Source organism: Vombatus ursinus, unplaced genomic scaffold (assembly GCF_900497805.2).
Source record: "Vombatus ursinus unplaced genomic scaffold, bare-nosed wombat genome assembly UNPS02007612.1, whole genome shotgun sequence".
NCBI classification, from domain to species: Eukaryota; Metazoa; Chordata; class Mammalia; order Diprotodontia; family Vombatidae; genus Vombatus; species Vombatus ursinus.
Window position 1 is genome coordinate 9,528,371 of NW_020947390.1, and position 13,094 is coordinate 9,541,464.

The window sequence follows — 13,094 nt, forward strand, 5'->3', positions numbered from 1 at the left end:
AACATGTTTTAACTGCTGAAGGATTCCTATGTTTAAGGCATTCCTGTAAAGTGGAGGAAATTCACTTTATATGTTCCCTTGGAAAACAACAAATACCCTAAGTAAACTTTTTCAAATGAATACATAATAATTTAAATAATGTTAAAATATTTAATAATCAAATTCTTAGAGCGGTCAATATTCCCAAACCCATTACTAAATGGAGAATAACAATGCCACTTGAAGATGAAGTAACTTGGAACAGATAATCATATAAAAATGAATACTTGATTTAAAAGAAACAAGATATACTTGTATGTGTGCTTTCAGAGCTAGTTATTTGAGAGGCAGGATAGTGTAGTGAATAGAGAGTTAGCCTCAGAGCCAAGAAGACTTGGGTTCAAGTCTCCCGTCTGAATATACTGGCTAAGTGATGTGGTAGAGATAAATCACTTAAACTTTTAGTTTTCTGGGTTAGTGGTGTCAAACTCAAATGGAAACTGAGGACACTAAACTGTAGATAATAATCCCTGTGAACATATATTGACCTAAAAACTACATATTAATATTATCCATGTTCTATTGCGTTTTTTTTTTGTTCAATACCTTTCAATTTACATTTAAATCTGGTTCCCACACTTGAGAGTGGCTGAGGACTGCATGTTTAATACTTCTTCTCTAGGTAACTCTGTAAGACCATAGTTGCAGAGAAAGTACCGACTTATATTAATGGGAGAAATTCCTTAGTGAGAGATCCCTATACCAAAGAAATTACAACTCTCATCTCTACCCCTTCAGAAATAGTTATTTTCCTCTAAAAATTAGTTTGTTGGGATTTTTAAGGTTAAATTATTTACATGCAATTTTACAGCTACATTCTTTGTAAATGAAGAAACTAATTCATGAATGAGGCAGGATATCACCATGTGGTCAGTGGTAGAGCCAACACTAGAATACAGGGCATCTAATTCAAATCCATTGCCACAATGCCCTCATTTAAAGGAAGCAAAATAAAATATAAAGTGAGAACTTGTGCTGTAGTGGATAGAGTGCTGGGGTTAGAGTTAGGAAGACCTTCATTAAAATCCTTCCTCAGACACTGAATTCCTGTGCAGGTCAAGTGAGAAGGTTGAAGTTAATGCCTTCTAAAGTAACTTACAATCCTAAATCTATAATCCTTTGAACACTGAATCAATTATATTTATGGAATGATACATAGACTAACCAGCTTCCTTCACTTTCACAACAGTCTTTCTCTTGTGGGATGAGATGCTGTTTCACAACAGTCAGTGAAACAGGTATTAATCTTTTTTAGAGGAGAAAAGGGGGATTGAATTGAAATGTAGTCACCTATCAGTGAAATTTTAATTAATTAAATATTTTTTTAAATGGAAGAAGTCACCCAGACCGCTACTCACTTTCACTTTTAGGGAGATCAGGTCTGAGTGAATGAAGCAAATAATATTTTAAAAATACTCTATTTGCAACAAGAGTTATTTCATGGAGCATATGCATAGTTATCCTTCCTGCTTCTGGTTGAACATTTGGAAAGTTCAGGGCCTGCTTGTAACCATGTTTGACTCAGGGACATAGGGTTTGTACTTTGAGATGATGAAAAGTCTCTTCATTGGCTCCAAAACCAGAAGAGCTGATGACCCAGTAGAGATATAAAAATGAACAAATGCCACCATTTTTGTCCTTCTTTTCCTTTATGACTCTGAATTACATGAGGAGTAAATGTTTAAAGCTGATTCTAGAATGGAGAGTGGGCAAGGGAAACTCAATCCAGTTTTCCTTAACCCCAACCCTGGCCTTCGTGAGGCAATAAGCACATGACATCTAAAGCCCTTATTCTGCTTAGTTAAACTACCTGTTTTGCCTTTGTTCTTTCTTGATATCAGGTAAACATTCATGAGTTGAACAAGTTTAAGCTTGGAGCTGACATTGTGAGTTCAAGAAATTTTGAGGTCTTGGATCCTAGTGAGTCGAAGCTGAATAATGGCAGACAATTAATGGTTGGCAGTTACTCTAGTGCCCTTGGAGACAACTTCTATCAAAGTGAGGATTAGACCAAGTATGGACATTTTAGCAGAATATTTTTACTACAAATCAGTTGGACAGTGCAGAGGGAACATGAAATACAAAATGCCTAATTATCAATCCTACAAACTCCTTTATATTTTGATGAGGTTTAAATATCAGTTTCCAAGAAGATTGTAACAGTTAGAAGTTAAGCTACAGATACCTATTTTAAGTTTGTTTTTGTTAAATATGTGTCCAGGAGTCTTTTATGTTTAGCATTTCTTATGTTTATAGAAATCAAATAACTATGCCATGCCTGTTTCATATTATGTATTGAATACCTTCCCCATTTTAAAGGAATCCCTAGATGTGATCCATAAATTAAGCTGTAATTGCCCCTAGGGCACTAGGGTGGTTATTTAATAAACTTAAATGTGTGAGAATAGTGGACCTACCACCATGGCCCCCCACACTCCCACACACAGTTAGAAGCCAAGTCCATTGAACTGAACTCAGTCCAAACCAAAAGCTTAAATACATAACAGAGTGGGCACAATATGTCATCTTCCTGTGAGCTCAGCAGTGGTTCTTCAAAGTTAGACATTCATTAAGTATTGCAATATGTCTAACTGCAGTAAAAGATTTTTTTTTCCTTTTGGAACACCTAAACAACAGCAAGTTAACTTAGTGTCTTCAGCCCAAGCTATGCTGAGCACTGGTAAAAGTTCTAAATTCTCTACCTCAAACCACTTCATACATTCCCACCTTCAAATACCTCAGTGCTATGCTCTTGGACTTCAAGTCAGAAGCTCAGAACTGGAAAGAAGAGGAAAAAGAGAAAAGAACAGAAGGAGAAAAGGGAATAGAGGAGGAAGGAGGAGAAAGAAAGAGAAAAGGAGAGGCTAAAGGAGAAGGAAAAGGAGGAGAAAAAGAAGAAGGGCAAGTTTGGAGTCAGAAAAGGACAACAGCAGGGACTTAGTGGGGCCCATGATCTTGATTAAACTCTTTTCTGTTTGTTTATTTCTCCAGAGAGAAGGGGAGAAGAGGGCAGGCAGAAATTCCTATTCAAATTAAGGTCAGGTCAGGATCATGTAGCCAAAAAGCCAAGATCAGAAATCAAATTGATCAGCTATGGACCTGAAAAAATAATAGTCCAGAGACAGAAGGCAGCATCTAAATCAGAGGCAGAATCAAAATAAAGAATCCAAACAAATTCTGGCAAGGATTTAGGAAGAAGTGAGATCCAAAGTTCAGGTTATAATAAGTTCAACAGCAGGCAAGGAAAAAGGTGTTGGACTAAACAAAGTTGTCTCAATTGCATGGAGAAAGAACACAGGAAAAGAACATGAATCCAAGCTCTGCTAATTACTACCTTAACATCTCTGGGTCTCATTATCATCACCTGTAAAATGAAAGGGTTGGCCTAGATAAGCTTTCCAGTTCTAAAACTGTGGTTGTTTGATGCTAATTTGTCATTCTTAGTTGGCCTTTGTGTGTGCATATGGGTGCATTTTTGCCTGGTTGTGTGCAGACGGCCTCTAGTTTCTTCTGAAGTCAATTCACCTGAAGAGTCATTCCTATTGCTCTCATTGTCCTCCATGGTCAAATCCACATGATATTGGACATGAGTCAAATTTTGAAGCATGAAACTAACCACACAATTGTCTGCAGTGTGCTCACATGCAAGCTTTTATATTAAGCCTAAAGAAACTGGACAAAATAAAGAATTCTATTGGATTTTTACACACCAACAATATCTATTAAAACCTGAAGCTGACCCACTTTTCCAAGACTACAGTAAAATGGTAAGAGAATGGTGCTAAAGAAAGGCAAATAACTTAAAATGACATTAAATTGCTTTAATACAACAAAGCATTAAGACACAGATAAGTCCAGATTCGGAATGGTGCTCAGGGGTCATGTAGCCTATTTCCCTAATTGAGGCAAGATCAAAATATCCCTAACAAATGATCATTCTACCTCTGCTTTTAGATCTCCAGTGATGGGAAACTCACTATGTCCTGAGGCAACCCATTACATTTTGAGATAATTGTAAATTATTGGGAGGTTATTCCTTTTGTCAAGTTGATATATGGCTCTCTGCAATTTCCACAAACTTTTCCTGGCTTCATCCTTCAAACCAGGGGTGGGGAACCTGCAGCCTTCCGGCCACATATGGCCTTCAATATCCTTAAGTGCAGCCTTTTGACTGAATAGAAATTTTACAAAGGCTTCACTTAAGTATCTAGAAGGCCACACGTGGCCTAAAGGCTGCAGGTTCCCCACCCCTGTCTAAAACCAAACACAATAGGCCTTACCCTTCTTCCACAAGAATTGGCTAAATGTTCTAAATTGAGTCTGTTTACAAGTGCAAGGGGCTTGGTTTTTAAAGTCCAGTATCTAATCTCACTAAAGAGACAAATAACAAAATGTTATTTTACTAAATAAAATTTCAACAACCTCTAAGTATCCTTTTATTAAACATAAAAGAAAAAAAGTCCCTTGAAGTGAATCAGAAAAGAAGTGATAAAATACGATGATCATTGACAAGGCATAGGCTCTTTCCCTCCCTCCAACCTTAAAAAGTCAGTTCCATCAGTCCAAGAGGTCAAACTCAAAGAGGAGCTGCTTTTTTTTTTTAAACATGTGTTAAAAGGGCACAAAGTTGGAGAGAGGGAGAATACAAGAGACTTCACAGAGCTGGGCAAACAGGAGCACAAGTAGAAGGCAGAAAGAATGTGGCCAGCACTCCAGAATGAGGCTGTGTGGCCCTCTTGTCATGAGGAATGTTGGGACAGATATGCTGTCACTGAAATCCCCCAGACAACAGATTCTAGTAGGGCAATTCTGTATGGCCTTTCTCCCCTTTGGGTCTTTCATGAAAGCCTAAAGTCTTTCTTTACAAGCATGAGAAAGCTTGTTTACCTTTCTTTGTTTTAAATGTTTGTCTCTGTCTTTATAAACAACGTTAACTGGGAAAATTGCAAATCTGAAGTACTTACTGGGAATTACAGTTAGGAGAAGACAGCTGATGAGAAAGCTTCACCAAAAAGAAAGACAGAATTAACATTGAGGTACTTTACCAATGCACTTTCTGGCTTGGGATGTCAAGCTGAAAATGATGTGAAGAATTACATATCCTTTGATACAATCTCTCGGAGTAGAGAGGAAGCACTCATTTCTATTGCGAGACCTATCTTGTAAATAAATATTAGTATGGAAGAGGTATGCAAATAGAAGTAGTTGAACTCTGCTTTTTTGCTATAAATTATTTCTTCTGGAGGGAATCCTATGTTGGAAAATGATTACGGATGATCTATTACTGCCATAACTACTCATAAGTTAAATAATCATTAAGTCCTAAAGGGATTACTGTGAACTGGACAGAGAAGAAAAGAGGTCCATATTTGCCTTTGATTATAAGAAAAGGCAAATAGAGGTTTTGTAGTTAGAATGAATAGCATTTGAAGAATGCGTTCTAGACAGGCAGTTGGATTTTGCCTTTCAGTAGGGCCATTCTAGTGCACTGAGACTAATACAAGTATTCAAAACCTTCAATCGTGACTTCTGAGAAAGACCTGTGTTTTTAAACCTCTCACAAGGTAGAAGAGGAGTCATCCAGGAACTAACTCAACCAAAGAAGATCAAAGGTCAGTACCCATTTTGTGTATTTTCCAACAACTTCTACAGCTTTCAAGTAATGGAACAAAAGGCAGAGATTTTGCTTGGAATAGTGGTTTTTTTATATGTTTTTTTTTCCACTCTTGTTATGCTTTTCCACCAGCTCTATCACTAAGACCAGAAGAGGAGATGACTGACAACAATATTGCTCTGTCTTAGGAAGGAAATCTTTAAATGCTGGGCTGATTGCACATCATTGAATTTCTCTGAAGCATTGCCATTAGCAAGATCAAAAAGCAGACGAGTAAGAAGAAGCAGCCATGTTTCTCAAAATCCATCACAGCTTCTGGTTGCTGTTAACTTAGCCAAACCAATTCAGTCTTGATATCGCAGGTACAACAAGAAGGTTGAATAAGCAAACACAAAGGTTATCAGCAGGCACAAGCATAGAGTATTTTTTAAATGGATTTTCCAAAAGTTTTGATGATTTGAGAAGCCAGAATAGGGTTCATGGTGTCAAATCAAGTGCGATATGAGATAAAATCACTGCAGGGTCACTCAGAGTTTCTCAAGAATATGTGATTAATAAAAGGTAGTTGTTGGGATCTACATACTATCTACTTTTCAATAAGAATCACAGACTAATTGTTTTCGAGGTTTTACAGGATAGATTTGAAATTTCTCTGGAATTTTCAGAACTGTTACATGGTGGGAGAGGGTAAGAGGGCCCATGTAGGGAAATGGTCAAAAATCCCGGACACCAATCAATTAATCAGCAAACATTCATTACATGCCTACTATAGGCCAAGCAATGTACTTGGTGCTGGCAATACAGAGAAAAGAAGTAATTCCTGTCCTCAAGGAGATAATATAAATAGACAAACAGACAGCAGACAGATATAGATAGATAGATAGATAGATAGATAGATAGATAAATATTAAATATATGTATATATATATATAATTGATATATATATAAAACTAATAATAGCTAACATTCATGCACTTAATATGTACCAGATGCTGTGCTAACTGCTTTGTAATTATTATCTCATTTGATCCTCACAACAACTCTTGGAGACAAGTGCTATTATTATCTCCATTTTACAGATGAGGAAAATGAGGCAAATAGTGGTTAAGTGATATGCACAAGGTCACAGAGTAAGTGTCTGAGCCTGAACTTGAAATCAAGTCTTCCTGACTCTGGGCGTAATTCTATCCACTGTACCACCTATCTGCTCTCTCTCTCTCTCTCTCTCTCTCTCTCTCTCTCTCTCTCTCTCCCCTCCCTCTTCCTCCCTCTCTCTCTTCATGTGTATATTATGTTATGTTTAGTATATATATATATAATATAAAATATACACACAAAAGGAAACCTTTGCAGGGGAAGGGCACTAGCAGCTGGGGGTGAGGGGAGGACACATCAAGTAATGCCTCATGCAAAGGTGATGTTTGAGATGAGTTTTGAGTTGTGATAGAATGGAAATGCCCTTCATAGTTGGAAAGTAGCACCTCTTAAACATCAAAAAAAGAAAAAATGTGTCACTCCTATAATATCCATAATCTTCCCCTATAATCATGATGTATTTCCCACAGAGTAATCACAAAGCCTATCAACTAAGTAACTCCACATGAGAATGTTGCCAAAAAACATCAGAAAATACAAGAGTTTTTCTCACTGTGCACCCTTCCATTCAATTAAGTTCAATTCAGAACATTCCTTAAGCACGTTCTACAGGCAAGGTCCTGTGGGTTAAGTCTATGTGATAAGCACTCAAGCTCTTAGGCTGGTGCCTAAATGTTAACAATAGTGAACACCACAGCATAAATTAATATACATTCTTAGCTCAGTTAATCTTCATCTGGCCCTGAATGCAGTTTGACCTCTGTTCTGTGGGAGGAGAATAAATAGAAAGGAAACAAGGAAAGAATAAAAGGATGTTGAGGTGAACCAACCAAAATGTTAAAACAAGATAACCTGGCCCATTCCTTTATTTCCAGATTTCTTATACCTTATCCACTCCATGCACTCTGTGATCCAGCTACTCTGGCCAGTCTTCCCTGGTAGAATGTGAACTCCTTGAGGGCAAGGACTATTTTGTCTTTCTTTGTATAGACAAAGAACATTGCTGCCATTACTTTAGCATGGTGGCAGGTACACAGTAAGTACTTAATAAATGCTTGTTTGAAGAATACAGGAATTCTTAGAAGCAGGAAAGGAGAGTTCCACACCTCTCCTGACACCTGACATCTCCCAGGACTCAACAGAAATTGACCACTTCCAGCCCGATCCCTCCAACCTCCTGTTGTCCTACAACAGCAATCTTTTTTGTTCCTGTGCTCCAGTAGCCAGGTTCAACTATGTGTGTCACTGATAGGCTTAAGTCACAAATGGAGATGAAAAATTTGCTAGACTTCATCCCAATTGCCTCACCAAAAAAAAAAAAATGGTAAAAAAATTTGCCAGAAAAGGAAACAGGAAAAATAAAAAGCACAGTAAGCAGGCTAAAAGATTTCTCTCAAAGAAGGTTCATAAGGTAAGTAATAGTTGAATATCACTAATTTCAGATATTACCCACAGGATAGGGTGCCAATACCTACATTAGCAACCAGTAGAGGATCCCATTAGATCAGGGGTCAGCAAAGTATGGCCTGCTAGCCAAATCCAGTATGCCACCTATTTTTCATATGGTCCACAAGCTGAGAATGACTTCTATATTTTTTAAGTACATACTTTATTTTAAATATTTTAAAACACTTTAAATAAGGCATATACTTTATTTTAAAATGTAAAAATCATTCTTAGCCATATACCATATAAAAATAGGTGGCAGGTTGGATTTGGCTTATAGGCCATAGATTGCCAGCCCCCACACTAGATCATAAATTTCTCAAAGGCAAGCATAACAACTTTTTCTTCGGTATCTCCCCAATGTGGCTAGAAGAGTTCTAAGTCTTGAGTACAGTAGACACTCTAAAAGTCTGGTTAATTTATGACCACAACAACATAAAGAGGCAACATTGTCTATGGCAGAAGTTCTTAACCTAGGTCCTATGAACTTGTTTTTAAAAATATTTTGTTAGCTGTATTTCAACGTAATGAGCTTCCCTTATGATTGTACGTATTTTATGCATTGAAAAACATTATTCTACGAAAGAGTCCACAGACTTCATCCAACTGCCAAAGGGGTAACACACAAGAAAGTTTAAGAACTCCTGATTTAGTGGATAGAAGGCTGAATTTGAAAAGTATATATCTGGCTTCAAATTCAGGGCCTTAGACACCTTCTAGATACTTGACCACAGTCAAGTTGCTTATTTTCTTGGAGCCTCAGACAACTTCCTCTGACTTGTCCACCATTATGAATAAGTTTGTGATTTGTATCACACAAATGAAATCCTGGACCTTTGCTAGTAGACTGTAAACTCATTTTGAATAGGGATTGTTTCACTGTTTAAACTTATATCCTCATTACCATGATCAGACAATGCCATAATTCCACTCGCATTTGGTCTAACAAATTGTATTCTTTTATTAGTAAAGTGTATTTAGATTCCTATTAAATATCATAGTGGTTAGATAGCTGGCTTCAGGATCAGAAATCTCTGGAATACACAGTAGTCTTACTTCCACTAAACAAAGATTGTTCTACCCAGTCAATCATTTCACTTCTCACTGCCCCAATAAACTTTCTCAAGATTTTAAGTTGCAGCGAAGGTGTTGATCTATTTTGATAGAGGGCATTCCTTGTTAGGAGCTCCCTACACCCATGGAATCACAGGTACAGTAAAAATAATATTAAATAGCTCACAGACAATGCAGGCACATAGAAATGAAAACCAAAGTCAGTTTCACTCTCATGTGACTGCATAATTAGCAAATTACTTTTTTTTAGCAAAGGGGAAGAAAGGGTTGGTTTTCACTTCTAAGAATGATTTAAATTCATGTTAAAGTTATCACTGAATACTAAAGGAATACACACCCTTAAGTCTTTAGAGACAGCATTGCCTATATAGTGATAATACATGAAACACAAACACTCCAAGTTTTGTCAGCCAAACTAAGATACCTATTAATAAAACTCAACAACTCTATGAGACAAATAACACAAAATAGCTCATATTTATTACACACTCATTAGTTGGGAATTTAAATAGTTCTGGTAGTCATTTACTAGAGAGGTAGAAAGGGCCTATGAGGTCAAATAATCCAAATTGCTGATTTTACAGGCGAGGCAACTGAGGCCCAGAGAGATTAAGTAATGTGTTGATTAATTACCTAAGGTCACACAAGTAATAAATGGTAGAGCCAGAATTTGAATCTAGTCCTCTGATTATAAAACCAATGCTCTTTCCACCATACCATGGTGGCTGTAAGTGAACCCCTGGAAAGATGATAGCTATATTCAAATAATTTAAGAATTATCCTTTAAAAGAGAGATCAACTGTGTCCTGTGTAGCCCCAGAGGGCAGAATAAGAGGACAGAAATTACAGGGGAAAAGGCTAAGTATCAATATCAGGAAGAAAATTTTAACAACTGTCTGAAAGGGAAATGAGACACTGAAATTCCCTGTATAAGGCACTGAAATAGTTTATGAGGTAATGAGAGTTCATTTCATTGTAAATAATTAAGTAAAAGCAAGTAGATTACCTATTTGGGACATTATAGAAGGGACTCCCAAAATCGGTAGGAAGTGGGATCACATCCCTTCCAACAGTAAATTTCTAAGATTCAAGTTGAATTATAAATATCTCTAGCCACTTTGAATTTATATTTAATGATTTAAAGTATTATTGTTATCTATTTTGAAAAATATTTTGCCTCTAACAGTGACATTGAAAGGCATTTCACTTTCTTATTATGATGGTATTGCCTTAGGATAAAGTACTTTAACAAGGGGAATACATCTCTAATTCCAAAATGAAATTTGACTGGAACATTGTATTTGAGAGATTGTTGTATTGAGATAACAGAAATTTAAACAATGTTATTGGGGGGGGGGATGTAATCGATAAAGATACCACAAACAAAGCCCATGTAATTTTTGCAAAGGTCTCAAGAGGTGTATCATGAGGTTTGCCTTTAATCAATGAGTTTCTTCCAGCAGACTTAGAAAATTAAAAAACCAAATGAGTGCTATGATTGCTGCTCCTGTTATGACTGTCATTATTAAGCATCTTCTAGTTTCATAAATTGAAATAAATGCATCGGGGAGACACGATACAATTTGGCTGGGAGTAGGGCCAAATGTTTTCCCATGCATCTAGGGACCAGTGATTTTCTGAATGGCACTTGAGTTATTTTTTCCCCTAAACAATTCCAAGTAAAGTCAGCATATAATTCACTAAAACAATTATCTCACAGTATTCACAACCTCTCTGAAGTCTGCCCTCTGCTTACCTTGTCTTTATTTTCAGAACCAGAAGCCTCTGGTTTGGTCCGAATCAGAAATGGAGTGGACAGCCTCAGCAGGACCCTTTCGAAGGTGGCATTGATCTTTGGGGAAACTATGTCAAAGCAGTCCTCAAACTTCAGACTCTTGTGAGTGTCACATCGGAGCTGTTTCCTAAGCCCTTCCCCCAGTTGCAGAACCAGCATGCTGGCATCAAACATCAGGTGGAAGGGGAAAGCTCTACAGAACGTGTTGATGCTGATTCGGAGGTCGGCAGGAGTTTGGGACGTTCCTGGTGGAAGGTTTTTTGTAATGTTTGAATTTTCGCATTCCTTAATGACAAATGTGAGGCAGCTGCAATTCCCTGGGTTTGAGCTCTCTAAGCACAGCTTCTCATTGGTCACTTGTTCCACCTCCAAATCCAGCCGGTAGATCTTCTTTCCTGCTGCCTTTATCATTCCAGGCATTGCAAATCCCACAATGTGGTGAGGATGAAAGTAATGGAGCATGAGAGAACCTTCTGGAAGCTCTTTGCATAGGAAAGATGGAGATTCCAGAGTGGCCTGACGTCCAAATGAAGTTCTAATATGTTCCAGCAAAGCATCGAAGCCATTAAAGAAGTCCTGCAAGGTGCTGCCTACAGCCCGAAGGACCCTCTCATTCTCATCAAAGCAGATATTGAAGAATTCCTCCCCAAACCTTTCTTGCATTTCTTCAAACTTCAAACCTAAAATCAAAGGGAGAGCAGATGTTAACATAACTGAGAAATAAGTGTTGCTACAACCATTCTCTTTGCCTGCATTTATGACTTCCACGCTCCAGTTTTAATGTCCCCTAGAGGAGGTAAGAATGGCCTAGACTTGTGTAGACTTCTGAGATTTGGAGGATTTTTAAAATTCCAAATCCCAGAAATCTATGCAGGTCCAAGCCATTTCACCCTCTGTAGGGGAGGTATCACACTATGATTTATTTTTTGTTACTTACAGATAGGGCACCACAGTCATTTATACACAAGGAAGATCATGAAGGCAGAAGAGATGTTAGAGCTTATCTCAGAGGCAATATGGTATAGTGGGTAGGGCCCTGAACTTTAAATCAGGAAGATCTGCATTCAAATCCTAACTCAGATACTTATTAGCTATCTAACTCTTATTTGACTCTGGGCAAGTCACCTTATTTCTCTTTTCCTCATTTTACCCATCTGTAAAATGAAGGGGTTGTACCCAATGGCCTCTAAGCTATAAACCTATGATGCTTATGGCTCTAAATTGATGATTCTTTGATTTGATCAAACCCCTTCATTTTGCAACTGAGAAAAATGAGACACAGAGAAATTAAGTAACTTACATGAAATAGAAGGAAGAGTTGGGAATAAAACATTCAGTTTTTCTGCATTGTACTTTATAGATTACAATATAAGATCTTCCAGTAAATAGAGTATAAGCTTCTTAAAGGCAGGAACTATTTTTTTCTTTTTTTATCCTCAGGACCTAGCATACTGTCTGGCACATATGAATTACTTAATTATGTTTGTTGAATTGAGTTCTTTTTTTTAAAATGTATTTATTAAAAAGTATTTATTGGTATCATTTTTGTATACCCAAAATTTCCCCAGTATCCCTCCTTTCTCCCTCCTAGAGGGCTATTCCAGATAATATTTTAAAGACAAAACAAAAAAAAAATAAGAGGAAAAAGTTCAGTATAACTTATCAATACATAAAAAAGTCTGAAAATATATTCAGTAAACCACACTCATCAACCTCCCACCTCTCCAAAGGGCTGGGATGGAAGTGTCTTCTCATATCTCTTCTTTCAAGCTATGCTTGTTTTTTGTAATTTTATAATATTCAATCTTGGCTTTTTTTGTGGTTGCTCTTTTTGTTTACATCATTGTAGTCATTGTGTATGTTGCTTTCTTGACTTTGTTTACTTTCTTCTACATCAGTTCATATAACTTCTCTGCATTCATCACATTCACAATTTTTATAGCATAGTAATATTCCATTACATTCATGCAACAATGTTTATTCATTCCTCAGTTATTGTACATCTCCCTTGTTTCCAAGTCTTTGCCATCA

The 13,094-nt window shown here is 37.1% G+C and overlaps 1 protein-coding gene across 1 annotated transcript in view; it reads right to left on the reverse strand.

Moving 5' to 3' along the window:
• GUCY1A2 (guanylate cyclase 1 soluble subunit alpha 2) overlaps positions 1 to 13,094 on the reverse strand; it is a 430,789-nt gene that overhangs the window by 315,441 nt on the left and 102,254 nt on the right. The window contains exon 4 of the mRNA XM_027849552.1: positions 11,025 to 11,743. Coding sequence (XP_027705353.1) covers positions 11,025 to 11,743 — 719 coding nt within the window. The remainder of the gene's footprint in view (positions 1 to 11,024; positions 11,744 to 13,094) is intronic.